Here is a 20,187-nt window from a genome sequence, read left to right as displayed (position 1 = left end):
TGAGATTCTGTGTCCTGCGTTGTGCAGAAGGTCAGACTAGACAATCATAATGGTCCCTTCTGACCTTGAAGTCTATGAGTCTATATGGTAAAAGTGAGAAAGTAAGCAATTTTTCAACAGTGTGGTGTGACACTTTTGTATTTGTATGTCTGATTGTATAAGCAAATACACCTCATTTAAAAGCTAACTTGGAGCTACGTGAGACAAATCAGACTCCTGAAAGGGATACAGGCAATTATACAATTGGGGAATGTTCTAAACCAGAGGTTCTCAAACTTCATTGCACCGCAACCCTCTTCTGACAACAAAAATTATGACAGGACCGCAGGAGGGGGACTAAAGCCTGAGCCTGCCTACGCCCCGTCACCCCGGGGAAAAGGGGGTGGCAAAGCCAAGCCTCACCCCCCCAGGCCGGGGGGCCAAAGCCCAAGAGCTCAGCCCCAGGCAGGGGGCCTGTAACCTGAGCCCTACCGCCCAGGGCTGAAGCTTTTGGGTTTGGGCTTTGGCCCTGGGCCCAAGCAAGTCTAAGGGTACGTCTATACTTACCTCCGGGTTCGGCGGTAAGCAATCGATCTTCTGGGATTGATTTATCGCGTCTTGTCTAGACGTGATAAATCGATCCCGGAAGTGCTCGCCGTCGACGCCGGTACTCCTGCGCCACGAGAGGAGTACGCGGAGTCGACGGGGGAGCCTGCCTACCGCGTGTGGACCCGCGGTAAGTACTTTGTAGTTCGAACTAAGGTACTTCGACTTCAGCTACGTTATTCACGTAGCTGAAGTTGAGTATCTTAGTTCGAACTGGGGGGTTAGTGTGGACCAGCCCTAAGCCAGCCCTGGCGACCCCATTAAAACAGGATTGTGACCCACTTTGGGGTCCTGACCCACAATTTCAGAACCACTGTAAATCTAAACACTAACCAGAGACAGAATGAGGGGACACAAACTATTTTAATTTAAATCCCACCACCATGGATTTACACGTACTGAATTTATACAGCTAGTGAATGAGACAGTTTTGCTAGGGATGTAGCAGAAAGGAGTTCATGTGGTGGAGGACAATGGCTGTGGATATAGTTTACCTGGTTTAGGAAAAAAAATTTGATAGAGCATTTCCCCCCCCCTCCCCCGCCAAATAGTAAGCGAACTACCATATTTGGGTTGATAAAGAACCGACTCTTCTACTGAAGACAGCGTTTACAAGAGAAAGCTATTTAGATTGGACAGGGTGGCAAATGAAATACTAGGAGGATCAATTTTGTTCAATATATACCAAAGATCCATATTAAGTAAGTGATTAAATTTACAACTGATACATCTCTTACTCATGCACATCATTTTGTAAATCAGAGAGATACCTGAATAGTCTAGAAGCAGGTACCGATAGGTAGTTTGTGCCTCGAAAAGACAGTCTTGTGGTTAAGACACTGGACTAGAACTCAGAAGATCAAAGTTCATTTCCCAGCTCTGCCATAGACTTCCCATGACAATGTAAGCACATCATAATCTCGGTGTCTCAGGTCTTTATCTGTAAGATTGGGATAATTCAGCTTCCTTTCTCACACTCCTTTTCTGTCTTATTTAGATAGATTGTAAGCTCCTCAAGGTAGGGGCTGTCTCTTAATATTTGTTTGTACAATACAGATTACAATGAGACCCCCAATCATGGCTGGATCTCTAGGCTCTACTGGAATACACATAATAATAATAATAATAATAATTAATAATGAAATTCAATACAGAGAAATGGAAAGACCTGCAAAGATGTTTTGACAAGGAGTTAACTCTTCAACAAAATTCTACTCTCATTTTCTAATTAAATACAAAAAACTACCATGGAAATTATATTGTGGGGTTACAAGTGCTAACCCAGAAGCGGAGACTATATGAGGATGAGATTCTTGTATCATCCTTTCATTCTAAAATGGCCTTAGTAACAATAAACTGAAAATGCTTATTTTAAAAAAAAAAAAAAAGTCTCAAATTAGATTCCTACAAGATAATTAGCAACTGTCACTAATCTGATAAAATGATTTTCAAATTAACACCTCTGATTAAAATGTGCTTAGTTCACCGAAATGCAGGATCACTTTGTCCATAGCTCAGATTTAGCAAACAAATCCCCAAATTAACTTTTTTAGTCTGAGCTTTTGGTTTCACAAGGTTTATTAAGACAACACTGTGGGGTCATGCTCAGACTGACAATTCAGCCTTATGGGATGTGCAAGCCCCAGAAGACGCAGCAGACCGAGCAGTTCAGGGAAAGGATCAGCTTGGTGCACAAGGTCTGCTCTGCGTGTGGGAGCCTCATGTAAATCACTTCCTCCCTCCTGACCACTGCTGCTCTAGTCTCATCCCTGCCAACCTCAGTAGGTCTATGATGAAAACCCTGGCGTGGCTTCAGCCAGCTGCGGATAGGGGGAAAGGAATATATCCAGCCAGTTTAGGCAGCAAGTCACTTCTCACCCCAATCACTTGCCGCAGCGCAGACTTGCCAAGTCCCCATCCCCACCCCGACAACTGCATTGTGACAGATTCTCATTACAGAAAAGGGGAGCTCCTTCTTGACTGTCACATATGTGAGGTGAAGAAATAAGTGAGCAGACAGGGCCTCCCCCCTTCTTTTTCTGAGTCAACATTATTCCCATGATCCACGCTGCCAAACAGCAACAGAGCTGGGAAGAGAGAGCTTTATCCTCAACTGGTGGAAATCAGCACAGCTCGACCAATTTTGGTGCAGCTATGCTAATTGACATCAGCTGAGGATCAAGCCCATAAGACCCTGGAAAGGGAACAGTTCAGGGCATCTCTGAAAGTTCATTTCTCCATTTAGAATCTAAAAGCATAAATATAATAATCATGTTAAAGACAATCAGGCTACTGTACCTTTAAAAGTTTCTCTCTTTGCATTGCTAGTTTCAGTTTTTCATGGAGCTGATCAAAAGTTAGATTAGGGGAGGTGTCATTTCTCCATGTTTCACTATCTTCAGGCACCAGAACATGGCCATGTGCACTACCTGTAAAATAAAAACAGCTCTCTGAGCATCACTGCATGTCCCCCCCCAGCCACGTTAAGATTTAAAAAAAAATTTAAAAAATGCATCGTATGAATTTGGTAATTTCACTGGGCCAAGTATCACTGTAAATACACATTAAGTTTATTTTAGTTTCCTTTATTGGACCTAGTATTAATCCAACAGAGGCCCAATTCTGCCCTCTAATACTCAGACAGATGGGCAAATCCAGCAATAAACACATTGTTGAAAATAAAGCCATCAGCTTTGCTGGCATTTGTGAAAAGGAAAAGCGTTAGACTAGTATGAATAAATCAGTAAAAGCACTCTTGTGAATATTTAAAGAGTTTTAATGGCCATTTTGAAAAGTTCATTTCTATCCTGTGTAGAATTGATTCAGTTAATGAAGAATGTTCACTGACAATTTGAACAGAAAGAGAAACTCCTGTTTCTAAAGCTTAAGTAACCCAATAAGTTAACAAAAGAGTGCCATGTAACTTAGCTGACCACTCACACAACATAGAAAGTCACACCTATTTACCCAGTTCTCGACCAAACTATAGGCTAAAACTTGTTCACACAAATTAGTCAAAGAATTGTGATCAATATTCATAAAAATAAATCATATCCTGTTCGCAGATAATTTGTTACTACAATTAACAACTCTACTCACCCGAAGTCCATTGACTTCAATGTGAGCAAGCTGTATATTTTTTTAAAAAATCCTCACTGTTTCTTCTCGAAGAAGAAACAAAAAGGTTTCCAAGATTTTTCATTTTATAAACAAAATTTGAAAAATGCAAAAGTATGTTAAAATCTTTCTGTTCAAAGAAATAGTCTTACTGCTGTTAAGTATAGCATTACCTCAGAGTCCTTTTGTGGATACACATTGTAGAATCTGAAGCAATAAAGAAGTCAAAACTAAACTATTCTGCAGTATAAGAATACATGATAAAAGGAAAGACATATAAAGCACACAAATTAGAGTACGTACCTCTGTTAGCATTCACAGGAGCCAACTGTGATTTAAGTTTTGTAATCATACTTTTTTGAAACTCTATCTGTTCCTGCTGTTCACATATTTGCTGCGTATAGCTTTCTGTCTGAAAATACAATAATTTAATTAGCATTAGTCTTATTTTGTTTTGATTAAGGGCTTCAGTTTTAGCAGATACAGTTTATCAGCTCTCTTTTTGGGATGCCTGCGGCTACAATTTGTGCACAGAAACTTGACAGTTGTCACCTGTGACAGGTCTAATTTTAAGTCTGTACTGACTGGAAAAAGGTAAACTACGAGATAAAACAAGATTGCTGTAAGTCTTGGTTAACAGTGATGGTAGTAAATGTCAGGATAACGTTTATACAAGAGGCAATTTTCAGTCGTAACCACAAATTAAATTATTTATGTTTTAAAGTTAGGATTTGGATATTTATTTATTCTTTCACAGAGTCGGTTAGTTACCCCAGTTATATCTATATAAGGTCACTATCAATTTAACTTTTCAGGAAATAAATCTAAATGTCTAAGTAAAGATATTAGTTTTTTCAAATTTAATTTGAAACAATATTATAGTTCCACTCCCCATACCTGTTTGCTGTTTAACTAAAAAATAGGAATAAATATACATGTCTATATTTAATACATCACACTGCATGTCTTTGCTACCTTTGCCTTCCAAGACTCCTGGAAGAGGATGGGGAGAAAGCCCAACTAGCAAAGAAAAGAATAGCTGATCAGTGTTACTCTTCGTCTAACTTTGCCTAATCTCCTCCCCTAGCTTGACCTGCCCTGTTAGAACCTAGAAGAGCACTGAGCTACTCTAGGGTAGATGAATATTAGTCAGCCAGTTAACTGAACAACAATCAGGGACCATTCAGGTAGCTGAATAACAGGATTAAAAAAAATAATATACACATGTTTCCACTAGCCCATTCCTGATGGTACAACACTAATAGTGCTGAAGTTATGGGAGAAAACAAAATTCTAACAAGAAAGTTTTAGGAGGATTATTTGAATTTTTTCTGAAATTACAATACACATTACTGCACAGAAAGAGTGGGGGCAAGATTAGTGTGTTTAAATGAGTTACTTCACTGTTATTGTATCTGTATTGTAAGCCTCACTAAGTTAAAAAGACTTTTTATTGAAAAGATGCACTTGTCCGTACAACATGCAAGAATAAACCTACAATCTGACTAAAGGTTACTCTGAAAGGCTGAGTAATTGTTGCACTTCGAGAGCATTTAAAAAAAAAAAAAAAGTGATCATAGAGCAGTACACTCCAGCAGCTATAAAAGACCTCAGAAAGCAGAAAAATCACTGAAAACCAAATTGAAAATGTACAACAGCAATGTCTTGTCAACACTTCTGTACAGAGCACAGACATGACAGCTAAAACAGACAGAAGAGAAGATGCTTTTGACAGCCAGTGTGCACAAATTATTCTTTGAGTCAGATGGCAGCAACAAGTTACCAACTAGAAGATCTGCATGACAACCAACTATCCATCTGTATCAAACACCATCTGGCCAAGATGACTCTGGCTTCTGTGTGTTTGACATGGCTCCCAACTCTAGAGACTGGCAAAACAAGTGGCCTACCAGTAACTTTAGTAAACTGTTAACAACAGAATGCTGGACAAGCCAACAAAGTGCTAAGGCCATGGAGTGAACAGAGGAAAAGGAAGGAAACATTAGAGCAAGCAACATATGTAGGTCATCCAAAAAAAATCTCATGTTTGGTAAAAACCTGCAGTTTCTATAGGTTGACTTCCCTTAGGAAATACTTTTACCTTTAATGGTTCTTTTCTGAGAATCTGATTGCTGAAGGTTGACTAGGGCAAAGACAAGCTATTATGAACACTTTATGGAAGATCTGTGTATTGCTTGTCTCTAAACAAACGAACAAAAAAAAATGCACAACAAAATCCCATAGAAATTTGTTTCCGTCACTGTAGAATACACACATTCTCACCCATTTGTTCCTTATGTTCTAATTTTCCACTGAACTTTAGAAAGGCTGTTCCATAAGCATGTATTTATTTTCTTGTTTTGAGTGCAGCACATGTATCCAAAGAGGACAAAATTAAGTTTATAATTTAGCAATTAATTTCAAAGAACACAGAGTTAGAGTTTAGGAACATCTCAGTGGTGTTGAGAGAGCGAGAGCCCCAAGCCAGAACAGCAAATAGCTTGCGGGTAAGGCACTCAGCTAGGATATGGGTGACCCAGGGTCAAGCGTCTGGTCTTTGACTCAGGGAGAGAGTGCATTTGAACTGAGGTCTCCCACATCCAAATAAGTGCCCTGAGCACCAGGCTATTCTGCAGTGGGTCTTTTTTTGGGGAGGCAGGGTTACTGGATTTCAGAATAAAGTGTGCTTTCTGGCAGACATTTCCTTACCCCCAACTCCATTACTTCCTCTCTCTGAACTGTAAGATAGTTTAGGACCCATGTTCCTCCAGACAGACCCCACCATAGCCACCTCCACTGAACTGTGTGTGAACTGATGAAGAATGAGAGACTCCATTGAAGAGCAGGATTTGAAATGCTCTAGAGACCACGGTGTGCTAGGCAGTATCACAAAACCACAAACTGCTGTTTTTGCAGAGTATTGGACTGTATGTGCGACTAGTAGCTCCAGACAACTCATGGAAATATTGTTGTGTCCAACATGATGGTCGCAATCTATCCTTATAAATGCTTGTTCGCATCAGCCCAAAAACCTGAAAAACCCAAAGTGCTCCAAATTGTTCAGAATCTTCCTTGAACCGCCCTCTTCACTGCTCATTGTTGGATAAAAGCATATAAGTATACCGTTTGACTCCTGTATTTTAAAAAGTGTTAATATTGAAACAGCTTGTAATTTAGGTAAGTTAATTAAAAATATTTATGACAGAAACTGTATCTTTCGATGTGCTTGTACAGCATCTAGCACAGTGCCCAAAGACCCCAATATAACTAATTATTAATAACTTATAAGGCACATCTTTGGGTCAGGTAAGTAACAATATAAATAACTGTCTGAAAGAGCTTCAGATTTCCCTATCAATTTGCTGTAAAATAAGAAAAAGATAATTAGATTTAATATTTTCCATGAAAGATGGATACTTCGTAGACAGCAAAGATACATTTACATTTTAAAAGAGCTCCCTGATTATCCTCCATAGACAACACCTTTCCCCCCACCTAAAACCCCTTCAAAATTACAAATGAATAAAAGATTAAAGACTGCCAGATGATACACATGCATATTGGGAGTGCCCCCCCCACACACCATAATGTGCTATTCTTTGATTGAGTAGTTTGTTTTTTTAATTGCAATTTCTATCTTTAACAAGATGCACTGAAACTTCAGTTGCTGAAGTAAAGCAAAACTGAAGTCTTCACATTTACTATGATTCTCAACAGAAGGGATAGCTTTAAAAAACAAACACCAACACATACTTTTTGCTGCAGTTCTTTCACAGCATGGTCTCTATCCATGCATGCCTGTCGAAAGGCTTCATAAGCTTTATTAAGCTGCTCTCCAATATTTTTATCCATACTTCCCAGCGCTGTCTCATCACTGAAAAGATGGACAAATTAACAGACCTGAAAAGTGATCAGAAAGAAAAGGATAGTTAATTAACAAAGGTAAATTTGAGAGACAAGGTGGGTGAGGGTAATATCTTTTATTGGATCAACTTCTGTTGGTGAAGGAGACAAGCTGTCGAGCTACACAGAGCTGTTTTTCAGACCTAGAAAAGGTACTGTCACAGCTAAAGACAAGGTGGAACAGATTGTTTAACATAGGTAGTTAGCACATATTCCAAAAAGGGACCATGCAAGGTGGAGTGTCCCGTTAACACCTCTGTAGTGATACAACCTCTCCAGTGATTACACTAATTACAGATTAGTGTAATAAACCATAAATCCAGTGTCTCTGTTCAGTCCACAATTTTTAGTGCCTAGCAGAGTTATGAATTTAAACTCCCAGGCTCATCTTTTGAAAGTGTTGTGCAGGTTTGAGGATGAGGACTGATAGATCACTTTATATCTGACTTCTTTGTGAAATGTGTTCACCCACAGGTGATGGAGTGTTTGTGTCTTTTATCGTTTTCCTGTGCGACAATCACTACGCTCTCAAATGAACTCACACGGAAAAGTGGAAAAAAAAAAGACATCACTTGTGGGTGAACACTTTTCACAAAGCCATCACTCTGTATCTGACCTATCAATCCTCATTCCCAAACGAAACCTGCACAACACGTTCAAAAGACAAGCCTGGGAACTTAAATTCCTAACTCTGCTAGGTACTAACAAAGACACTGGATTTATGGTTTATTAGACTAATCTGTAACCAACTAACCCCCCCCTTTCCCCATTTTGTCCCATCACTGCACAGGTGTTAACAGCACATATTCAAGGTGGAGAGTGGTCCGACTACTTATGCTAATCAATCTGTTCCACCTTGTATTATTAAACTGTGACACTCATAGTACCTTTCCCAGACCTGAAGAAAAGCTCTGTGTAGCTTGAAAGCTTGTCTCTCTCATCCACAGAAGTTGGTGCAATAAAAGTTATTACCCCACTCACCTTATCCCTCTAATATCCTGGGATACACTGGGATATCCTGGGATATCACTGCATACAAAGGTAAATTTGTAATTTTATCATGTCACGTAACAACATGCATCAATATCAGACACTTAAAACAATCAAGTACATGGGACAAATTATCAAAATCACCCAGTGTTATGTACTATGGTCCTGCCCATGCAAACACTTAGGGCCTGAAGTGTGGGCCTGAATCAAGGCTTAATGAAGTCAGTTTGGCTTTGGTTCAAGCTATATATGCACATGCATAGTTCCACTGTGTTATGCATGTTTAAGTGTTTGCAAGACTGAGTCTGATTGTTGTATATCATCAGCTTTCTGATCTGAACACACAAGTGTTGAGCTTAATGATTATTCGACTGTCCAAAACACCAGAAAGTTTTCTATTATGGAACAGAAAATAAATAAATAAAAGTCACCAAGTAAACAATGGACACATCCCTTTCCTGTCATATCTAAGAATGCCAATATAAGAAACACTACAATGAATTTCAGAACACCTTTTATCTACAGATTAACAATACCAAGCAGTGAAAACTAGCAAAAACCTAGGACCTGCTGTATTAATTTAGATGGAATAAGTGGGTCAGAGGTGTTAACATTCAATGGTGTTAAACGAGGGCTGGGGTTGGGTGTACAGAGATCTGTCTGCTTAATACCATGACAAAAATATTGACTTTTTTTAACCATTTATTAAAAGATACAGAAAAGTAAAAACAGTTAAAGCATTTGAAGTGTAAAATGTTAAGTAAGGCTTTTATTTTAACAACATTCTTGTTCCCTTTAGCTGGAGAGAGCGTTAGAAGAAAAGAGTCCCTTGTTTGACAGTCTTTTAGAAGGTATTAAATATTGTACTAATTGTCTTTTTGGGTAAAAGGGAAGTTAGTTGGCATAAGCTGGAGCTGTTGCTGCTGCTGCTAAAATCCAATCCGGTTTCATTTCAGGTGGTGTTTGGGATTCAGCTGGAGCTGGTCATGACATCCCTCAGGATTAAGATAAAGAAGATCTGGGGTCCCAGGTAATGTGGGGTGGGGAGAAGGGAAGGGAGCAGCAGCTGCTGCCACGATGGGGAAACTTGTTCCAGTAGCCTCCACTTGTTCCTTGCCCCATTTTATTTAAGGGCTTAAAAAGGGTGTGATGGGTGGAATAGCCCATCTCCTCATTATATGTTAACCACTTAGGTCTAATATGACACAGCAGTTTTGGCTTATTAATTTCCAGACTTGTATTTCCTTGCTTACTAAATCTGACTTAACAGTCTGACTTTATTATTAAGCTTTGTTGTTTGCACTAATCTAGTTTTTACTGTTGGTCTTCTTGCACCTGTTTTTAATCAACATTCTTTATTGAAAATAACCATCTACTTTCCATGGTAAATTCCTAAGCAGGCAAAAGATAGGTCTGTTGTGACAATTGGTCGTCTTTCTCCATATGCTGGGATGTGTAACAGGAAGGGCTGGAGGGCCAGGGGTTAGACAACTGATTACTTTAAAGAGGCACACCTGAGAGGAATCAAGTGATCTCCCCTACAAACAGTAGTGGGAGGCTGCAGTTTGTTCAGGGATGAGAGACTACTAGGAGTGAGCAGGTGTAAACAGCAGATTGGGACGAAGACTCCAGGTAGGGCTTCATAGTGGCCTACCAAACCAGGAAAGGCCTGGGAGGAGTAACAGAAACATATGTTTGGTAGAGTTTGAGTTTTATTTTGAGTTAATCTTCTAACCCAGACCCCCAGGAGGAGTATTTTGACCATAAAAGAAGTGTATGTAATGGACCCTGAAGAGGGGACAACAGAGGCAGGGTACTACAGAGTGACCTCTGGCCATAAGGGGGTACTCTGGAGGCACCCAGTTCTGTTACAGGATTTATGTTTATATATTGTATGTAATTAATATCTCCAATTCCAATTCTTAGAGCCAGAAATCAGTGACCCCTCCGTCCCCCAAAACACAACAGTCCCCAGGACACAACTATGACAGACTTCTATTTCAAACAGAATGAAACAAAATGCTATAAATCTTTTGCTTAGACATCATCAGAGGAAAACTTATGTTCCTGAAGCTTGTGGGGGAATCTGGATATAGTCCTAGAGAGGGTGAGCCAGGAAAAGGGGAACAGGGATGTGCATCTTCCCACTGCTGGACAGTTGGTGGGAATCCACCAAAAACTGCAACTTGAAGTGGTGTTAGTGGTTTTTTGGGGTTTCTTTTGTGGTATGCCCTCCATGCAGTGGAACCTCAATAAGGGGGTGGTGGTTTTAGAGGCAGTGGTGGAATCTTTGCCGTGAGACTCCATTTGAGCAGCACAGTAGGCCTCTACACGGATGCCCCTGGCTAGGGGAGATCCTCAAAACCGTAGGATCCGATTGTTAGGCCAGTTGTGTCTGCCACTAAATTCATGTTAATGAGGTGGTTGGAATGACAGCTATTGCTATGGGAATTATGACATGAAAATTAAAACTTAGCTTCAAATGAAGTAGAAATCAGAAGATGCACCTGAGTCACTGTTCATTGTTTCTCTCTAAAGACAGTTTATAATCAGAACAGCCACATTCAGCACGACCACGATTTAACAGTGTTTCTGCCACTACAGCACTTTTCTGACATTCTTTTTAGGTGTTAAAGAGTGAGCTTAGGCAAACTTTAAATGAAACTTCAGTTCAGTAACGCAGAAGCGAAAATATTATTGAAGATCACAATCCCTGCTACATCAAAGCAATTATGCTCCTGGTAAGCTTCAAAGCAAGGCGATTCATGGGGAGATAAGGCAGAATACACAAGGTAATCTTTCATACTAGAAATGTTTCAAACACAATTTATGCTTTATATAAGGCTTTTATTAGGGAAAAATAATCAAGTTCCTGATCTTCCTAATAAAAGAATAGAAAACAGTCTGCCTTTACAGATGTGAAACTAGTAAGATAAGAGGAAGGTGTCAGTATGGGAATTTTTAGTGACGTATGACTTCGGGTCCATATTTAAAGCTATGCTACCAGGGAAAGAAAACAGTATATTTAAATAAATGGAATGTGATACTAGTTTAAAACTGTACGAGTTAGCAGGCTGAAAAGGAGACATATGCTTTGGCCATCTATATTCTTGTGTTTATATACACAAGAATATATACAAGACTTGAACAGGGAGGCAGAAAAGGGAGGGCGCAACATGCATGCGACTGTGATAAGGAGATACCCACAATTCTGTGATTATTCGTTGGTAAGCTACCAGCAACAAAGTGGACAGTTTAATTAGTGCTGTAGTCCTTTGTGGGGGAATGTTAGTAGACTTATCAGGAAAGGAATTAAGTACAAGGAGATGTACTTAATGGGACCAAATTTTCCAAAAGGGCTCAGCGCACACAAGTGGATCAGATTTTCAAAAAAAAAGCTCAGCTCCCAGTTAGACAACTAAGTAAAGTGGCCAAACTTTCAAAAGCAATCAGCCAGTCTCCTTGTTCTTAATAAGACGGGCTGGGTTTTGAATGCTTTAAGACTGGCACAATTGTGGGTGCTGAGCCCTTCTGAAAATTCTGGCCATATAAGCTAAGGCCTCAGTTGGTGTAAACTGGCATAGCTCCCTTAACTTAAGAAGAACCACAGTGATTTACACCAGCCAAAGAACTTGGCTCAGCATTTTTAAGACAGTTATATTTGTGTCCTATCAGCTCTGAGAGTCACTCTAACAATGTATGTAAATAACATTTCATTACAAATATGCTAACAGGTACAAAACACAGTGTGTGTGTTTGTATCAGAGAAAGGAAATACACATTACGTAGCATTTATGATAGCTCGCTCTTCACATTGCAATATGACCTATGGTTGTGGTTGCTTCAGCTACCATTAGGTCAAGGTAGGTCAGTACTTACATAGAAGATAGGAAAAACCCAGGCGCTGCAGGAAATGGTGTTGGTGATTCAGAAGGTGGCACAACTGCTTCTGAGTCAGTAAATTAACCATTCCCCCAGTATGGTAGTCAGATGTTACACAATTTTTGTATTGATATAATTACTTAATTCAGGGGTGTGATCTTTTACTGAAATAGTTCTCAGTGCAATCCCTCCTGTCAACGTAGGTATGCAAATATAAAGGTGCCTTATACTAGTATAGCTCTTTCCCCTTCCCATATGGGGAATAAAATACTTTTACACTGATATAGTTGTGTTCACACCAGGGGTGGGTGGGTGTATAACTGGTACAATTAAAACAGTACAATTTGTGTGTGTGTGTAGACAAGCCCTCAAACTGCTTCAAGAGTATCTTTCAGCTAAATTGTAAACCAGAAGCCTTAATTGTTGGGTATGTGTCTTGTATCTGTTCTAATTTGTTTTATTTGAACTGTTCTTTTAAATGGAGAGAAGATCTCTTCTCTGCTGTAGAGGCTGTAGTTATTTTGTGATCAAATGCAGCATACCAAAGAGGAGAGACTCACTGGGTGCTCCCCTGCTGGGACTTCACTCTTATTCTTGTTTTCTAGATATAAAATATAGTTTGTGTCTGTAAAAGTATTCGAAGAAACAACACTATCTGATCATTAAATCAAAAGTATTTTTCACAAGAATGAAGGGTGACAGAACCAGTGACTGTGCCACATTTCTGTGTGTGTAATTACATTCTGCCTACCTAAACTTCCCACTGTACATGCAGTTGAATAATGTAACTCTTCTCTCACTATTGTGGAGTATTTCCGAGTGCTGTTGAACTGGATGAATTTCAGCCCAGAAGTGACTGCACTTTTGTAGCAGGTGAAGCTATTTCTATATACTAGGTTCTGAAGTACTTGGGGATATTTAGGAATAAAAGGCACCACGTGGATGTAAGATTATTACAATATAAGTAGCTAGGTGTGATTGTGGGCTATGAGGGCATCATTTTCCTCCACCAATGCAACGTAAGGGCAATGCATACTGCCTCAAGGCATCTTGTATAATGTACACTATTTCTTCCTCTTCCCAAAGATTAGCAGTCTTCCTCTAAATGGAATATTCCTCACTATAGTCTATAGATGGGCAGGAAATTAGCTGCATAACTTATAGGAAGTGAAAAAGGAAAAGCATTGTTAAAAATCAGAATTACTGAAAGCGTGCTCTTATGTTCCTGAAAGGCTGGCACAGGACAATGAAACTGATTTTATACCTTTTTGTAACTTCCCTCAAGTCACCCAACAGGTTGTTAGGCAAACTGTTGTGAGTTATGTCTTGTACTAACAAAAATAATTGACAACTGGCTGGTAGTGGAGTTTGCAAGATTTCTTCTGTTCACAATTCTAAGTACAGGAAGATATGGTTTTTAGCTTTAGATGACCCACATTCTGTACAAAAATGAAGACCCTTTAGATTGTTTCCTAAATACCTTTAGGCTAGTCTCTTGCACTTGGACAGTGTAGTTCCTCTGATTCTCTATGAGGCAGTCACACAATGACTAGAGATGTTAAGTACTGAGACCTACCACTCAGGACAAAGTACTGAAGGTAGGGGGCTAGATCAGCCACTGATGTAAATCAATCTAACACCATTGAAGTCAAGAGAGCTACAGTGATTTACACCAGCTGAAATCAGGCTCCTTATGTACTGTTTAATATTTAACTAATCATTCAGGTCAGAGGACTAGACAGCACTTAATGAACCCTAGAAAAAAAACCCATCACCTCAGAAATCCAGGCCTTTTGAGGCATCACTTTACCAACACAGATACCTGCTGCTGGGGGAGGACTGAGAAATCTCCCTTGAAGACTCATTCTGGTCTCAAAGCATGAAGGGAAAGGCTACCAAGTAGAGCTAGGCAGGACACAGTTTATGTCCCATCCATATTTTCGAGAGAAGATTTCTCATCCTGAATCTGGACAAAAAGTCAAACTCAAATTTTCCTAAAAAAAAAAAAAAGCGCATTTTTCAGTCTAATTGACTTAGATTTCTAAATAAAAAGCTGTTTTGAACTGGAAAACTGGAAACTTTCATTCTGAAAATGTCAAAACAAAACATTTTGACAACGTTGACACATTTCAAAAAGCTTGAGTCAGGAGACTGGTCAGTTTCAACAAATTGGCATTTAAAAAAAAAAAAAATTGTAAAAAAAATCCCAGACCAACTTTACTATCAACCCTTCCCCCAGATAGTGTTAACGGGAGGTGTCAGAGGAGATGACACAAGGAGAACAAGTCATGAACAGGGCCCTCAAAGATTTAGAACAAGCATGCACAGTTTTGGAGGGTCAGACAAGTATCCAGACTTTGAGTTTGTGCCCCCTCCCTAATTACAATATAATCACAGCACAGAGGGAGCAATACAAAATGCTACATACACCATATACATCTACTGTTATATTGCATTTGCCAAACAGTATCATCTAACAGTGTTAAGTAGCACTTTTACATCCCTTACAAAAGCTGTGATCATGTAATTAAATATTTATTGAAATGCATATTCAGAAGGGGGGGGGGGGGGGAGTTAAGGTCTATGTGACATCCATACGGCCCAATCTTTGCAAGTAAACTGCTGCACCTACATGGAGTCCCAGTTGGGCCTTAGTAAGTATTTCCTGTTTAAATACACAGCCATGTTTATGTAGGTCTGATGACACTGCTCTGCTACAGGATGGTACAATATCATGCAAAATGTATTACAATAAGAAATGGCTACATGTATCAGGACTAGTAAGTTATAGTTTTAACAAAACACTGGATGGTGCTCAGATACCATGGTGACAGGCACAAAACCAGACATTATACACGAGAGAGGAAACAAAAGATACAAGAGCCTATGGCCATCTGCACACATGCTGCTTTCAACAACTGAAATCAGTCGGCGTCTCATGTTCCTTAATGCTGTGCTATGCTGTTCCATTAATAGTACCACTACACAGACAACCATTCGGCATATTGTAAAGAAGCAGAACAACTTAGTTTGTCACTACAGGTCTGTCTCATCTTATGCTGGGGTTACATTCCGCGGTCAGCGCGTAAAGCGAAAACCGCGTATAGTCAAAATGATCCTTGAAAATCTCTTAAATCACCCATAAACTTGCTCTGGAAGATAGCCCCTTTCCTCTATGATTTTCTTTAATTGTTCAGGGTAGGCTTTTGCTGCCTCCTCATTGGCAGATGCACCTTCACCAGTAGTCTGCATGTTTTTGAGATTGAAGCGGTTCCTAAAACTGTTAAGCCAACCTTGGCTGGCTTTGAATTCCTTCTTATCAGAAGGCTGTCCCTCTTCGGCGGGAGGTTTGAACAGCGCATAGATGCTAAGAGCCTTTTCTCGCAACATGTTGCCATTGATAGGCACACATTTAAGGTTCATGTCTTCCAGCCATAAGTTTAATGCCTTTTCAGTCTTCACGAAAGTCTTACCACGCACTTGGCTTGTCACCTTAGCAGTTACTGGAGTACTTGATGCCATGACTTGACGAATTTCTGTCTCTCAAATCTTGATGGCACAGATGCTAGATTCGTTGCGGCCGTATTTACGCGCCACGTTGGCGATGGACATACCGTCTCTCAATAAGTCCAACACAGCCAGTTTTTCCTCCAGTGTTGGAACACATCGCTGTTTCTTCGGTTGACCACCAGATGAAGTAGGTGCCTTGCGTTTAGGGGCCATGTTATACAGTACAAAAAATATGTAGTCTCTTTAAACAGTACAGGCACAGTAGAATCTCACTCAGCACGGTGAGATGCGCACAATAGGAGAGGCACAGGGGGACTGAGTACTGTAGTGGGAACAGCAGATTCGCTTCTCCCATCTCACACTCACTCCGGGGCAGACACACTATTTAAACTTTTTTTTTTTTTTTTTTTGCCAATCCTCCAGGGTTATTATAGGAGAGAACTTTATCACAGGCCTAAAGATATGCTGTTGCTGTCAAGTCCCCCCCAAAAATATTTTAGAGGAACAGCAGATTCACATCTCACGCTGGTGGAATCACCGTGTTTTTCCCCTCCCCCCCGACCGCGCAAAGCTGAAGTCGCGCATGTTAAATGCGCGTAAGATGCAACAGACCTGTATTTATATATATATATATATATATATATATATATATATATATTACTTAATACTCCACCATACTGATAATGAAGATGTACACCATAAGTGTCCTTGTCAGCAACTCCTCGAAAGCCTTCTTACATGTTTAAAAACAAATGTATCAAATTGAGTGTGTGTGTATATATATACACCCCCCCTTAATGCTAAAAGGTTCACATCAGAATATTGGTGCCGTTCCAGCACTAAGCACTTCTCTGCATTTCGTCTGCTTTTCTATGCAGTTTTCTTCCATGGGAATATTTTTTAAAAATTACTTTGCCACAACCAGACCACCACTAAGAACTGGTGAAGCAACTGAAGTAATTATTCATAAAAAGTTGAGGGGTTGTCACTGTAGTTGGGCTCTTTTCTCCAAAAGTACCCAACAATGCCTGATTTTACACCACCGCTAGTGAGAGCAGAATCATACCCAAAGCCTCTAGTGCCAGGACTCTGCCTTGTTGTGAAACAAGGGTGAGGACCTCTGTTCTTAGGTTTTATAAACACAGATTGTTACTGTCGATTCATTTTATGGTAGGTTCTTTTAAGAGCTGACAAATCTCCCATTCATTCATCCTGTCCCAGCCACCTGTGCTCAGCCCCTGCAGAATAAAACCTTCTTCGGAAGCCACCGGAGAGGGGGATCATTTTCTCCCATGACTGACACACACTGGCTCACAGAGCAGTGAACAAACCCTCCCTGCCCTGGGACCTCTGCAGCCGCCTCTAAATGCAGCCCCCGCCTGTCAGCCCCCACAGAACAACTCCTCCCTCTCCTGTCCCAAACAAGCCAAGCAGCCCGCACTTAGTTCTCCCTGCCCCTTGCAAACTCAAAACAGGGCCCTGGCGTGACTCACTAGCACCCCAAGTCCCCGTCCCCCTTTTCCTCCTCCCCAGGCAGGCGCTTCACTTCCGTCTTTCTGGCAGGATCTGCACGATGACTGCGGAGCTCATCCTGTGCAGCCTGCGAGTCTCCTGCCCTGGTTACGTGTGTACGAGCTACTGAGCACAGAGGGAGGGGGGCAGGAGTTGCCCCAACACCTGAGGGGGTGGGGCTGAAGGAGAAGCAAGCTGCCTGTAAATGCAAGACTAAAACGAAGAGGAGCGCCCGACCGAGGAGCAGCTCGCTGAGTGGTTCGAGGGGCATGTGGCTAGTCCGCTAAGATCTGAGCAATAACTTCAGCTGCGACATTCAGGCCGCTCAGGCCCCGGCAGCTCTGCCCAGCAGGGGAAAGACAACGGTTTAAAAGTGAGTTAAACTTACGAACTTTTCAGGGCTCAGACAGCACCTCTTCCAAGAGCTGACTGCTCTTCCCCAGCCTCACTCTCTTTAACCCAGGAACCAGCATTTACTTCCTGTTGCGTCCCACATCCGCCCCGGCCCATGTGACAGTGTACAGGAGAGCATCACCGCTCTGCCCTTTCCCCCAGGGTTAGAGGTTACCAGCTGCTGGATGGTTAAACGAGACATAACTTAAATGTTAATAACTGTAGCAAACACACACTTTGTATTGCAACATGGACGTTAAAAGATCCCCAGTAGCACTTTCCTTAAGAACAGGAGAAAGATTGTTTCAGTGCCTTTGGCCATCTCTCCTCCATTCACTTTTGTGCAGTATTATGTGCCAATTTTCTGCCTGTTTGTTACCCCCTCCACTCCTCTCCCCACCAAAGTGGCTGCACTTTCATGCCCAATGGAGCGATTCCTCTGTCCATGCCATTTGTAAAGTTGCATATGTGTGATAAATCTATGAGATACATTGCAGTTCCAGAGAGCGCCTTTCATCCAAGGATTTGAAAGTTTCGTTTGATCCTGTATACTGGTTTAGAGTGATACTAAACTTGTCCACACAATTAATTTGGGCAAATAATTCTGTTTCTCTAAGCTGCACTGCACTGTCTCTTTTTGAAAATAACATTAGAAAATAAGCCAATAAATCATTTCATATACATGTTTATTATGGGTGAACAGTAATCACTCCAGAGCCAATGTTGCAGCTAAGTTCTCATTATAACCTTGAATTGTCTCTGCCCCATACACTGCTCTCTCCAGCTCCGGTAGATGTCTTTTAGGACCTCGGGGGAGGGAGGCGGGAGGAGACTAGATCTGGGAGAAGATCTGGGTCATCCCCCATTCTCCTTCCTCTGGCCCTCCTGATGTCAGCAGGAGGGGAGGATACCTGCTGGTATCCTGAGGGTAAGCCTCAGGAAGGTCATTGGGGCCCATACATATTCCTCCTGGGAAGCTAAGGCATATTGTGGGGTAGCTACCCAGTGAGGTGTATCAAGGGCCACTCTGACTCACACCATCCCCTGCCCCTCTGAGCCTTGGGAGGCTCATTGAGGCCTACCCTCAGTCTCCCACAAGATTAGTTAGTCTCTAGGGTTACCATATTCAAACATTTAAAAAAGAGGACACTCCACGGGGTCCCAGTCCTGCCCCCGGCCCCGCCCCAACTCCGCCCCTTCCCCGCCCCCGGCCCCGCCCCAACCCCATCCCTTCCCCGCCCCCATTCCAACCCCTTCCCCAAAGTCCCTGCCCCAACTCTGCCCCCTCCTCTGAGCACCCCACATTCCCCCTCCTCCCTCCCGCTCTGATCTTGGTTGGGGGTTGCTAAGTGCTTCCCTGCTCCCCACTGGCCCTGCAGCCCCTGCAACCCCCCCCACTCCTGCAGCCTCTGTGCCCCCTGCTCCCCACTGGCCCTGCAGCCCCTGCACCCCCCCACCCCTGCAGCCTCTGCGCCCCCCGCCTGCCCTGCCCCTGCACCCCGCTGCCCCTGCCTGCCCTGCTCCTCCTCGCCCTGCAGCCTCTGCACCCCACCGCCCGCCCTGCCCCTGCCTGCCCTGCTCCTCCTCGCCCTGCAGCCCCTGCACCCCCCCCGCCCCTGCAGCCTCTGCGCCCCCCGCCTGCCCTGCCCCTGCACCCCCCTGCCGCCTCTATGCCCCGACCTGCCCTGCTCCTCCTCGCCCTGCAGCCTCTGCACCCCACCGCCTGCCCCTGCCTGCCCTGCTCCTCCTCGCCCTGCAGCCTCTGCACCCCCCTGCCCCTGCAGCCTGTGCCCCCTGCTCCCCACTCACCCTGCAGCCCCTGCCCCCCCCGCCCCTGCAGCCTCTGTGCCCCCGTCTGCCCTGCCCCTGCACCCCCCTGCCCCTGCCGCCTCTATGCCCCTGCCTGCCCTGCTCCTCCTCGCCCTGCAGCCTCTGCACCCCACCGCCTGCCCCTGCCTGCCCTGCTCCTCCTCGCCCTGCAGCCTGTGCCCCCTGCTCCCCACTCGCCCTGCAGCCCCTGCACCCCCCCGCCCCTGCAGCCTCTGTGCCCCCGTCTGCCCTGCCCCTGCAGCTCTATGCCCCTGCCCTGCTCCTCCTCGCCCTGCAGCCTCTGCACCCCCACTCCCCCGGCAGCCTCTGCCTGGCGGGGGCTTCGGATGCTCAGCGGCGACCGGGGCAGCGCGGGTCCCTGCAGCCCCGGCACGCGCCACACTCCCTGCCCCGCGCCGCAGCCTCCTTCCTGCCGCGCGGGGTGACGGGGCCGCAGGAAGGGTCCCCCAGTGGCCGGGGAGTCCC

General features: G+C 42.9%; 1 protein-coding gene across 1 annotated transcript in view; it reads right to left on the bottom strand.

Annotated features, from left to right (window-relative positions):
* TANK (TRAF family member associated NFKB activator) overlaps positions 1–17,960 on the bottom strand; it is a 35,263-nt gene extending 17,303 nt beyond the window's left edge. Inside the window, exons 1-4 of the mRNA XM_065413591.1 lie at positions 17,888–17,960; positions 7,456–7,602; positions 4,006–4,114; positions 2,884–3,014 (exon numbers count right to left, since the gene is read on the bottom strand). Of these exons, the coding sequence (XP_065269663.1) occupies positions 2,884–3,014; positions 4,006–4,114; positions 7,456–7,554 (339 nt within the window). The 5' untranslated portion in view covers positions 7,555–7,602; positions 17,888–17,960. The remainder of the gene's footprint in view (positions 1–2,883; positions 3,015–4,005; positions 4,115–7,455; positions 7,603–17,887) is intronic.
* Between the last annotated feature and the right edge of the window lie 2,227 nt (positions 17,961–20,187).

This window comes from Emys orbicularis, chromosome 11 (assembly GCF_028017835.1).
Source record: "Emys orbicularis isolate rEmyOrb1 chromosome 11, rEmyOrb1.hap1, whole genome shotgun sequence".
NCBI classification, from domain to species: domain Eukaryota; kingdom Metazoa; phylum Chordata; order Testudines; family Emydidae; genus Emys; species Emys orbicularis.
Note: the sequence above shows the minus strand (reverse complement) of the source record. Positions and strands in the feature narration are given on the sequence as shown.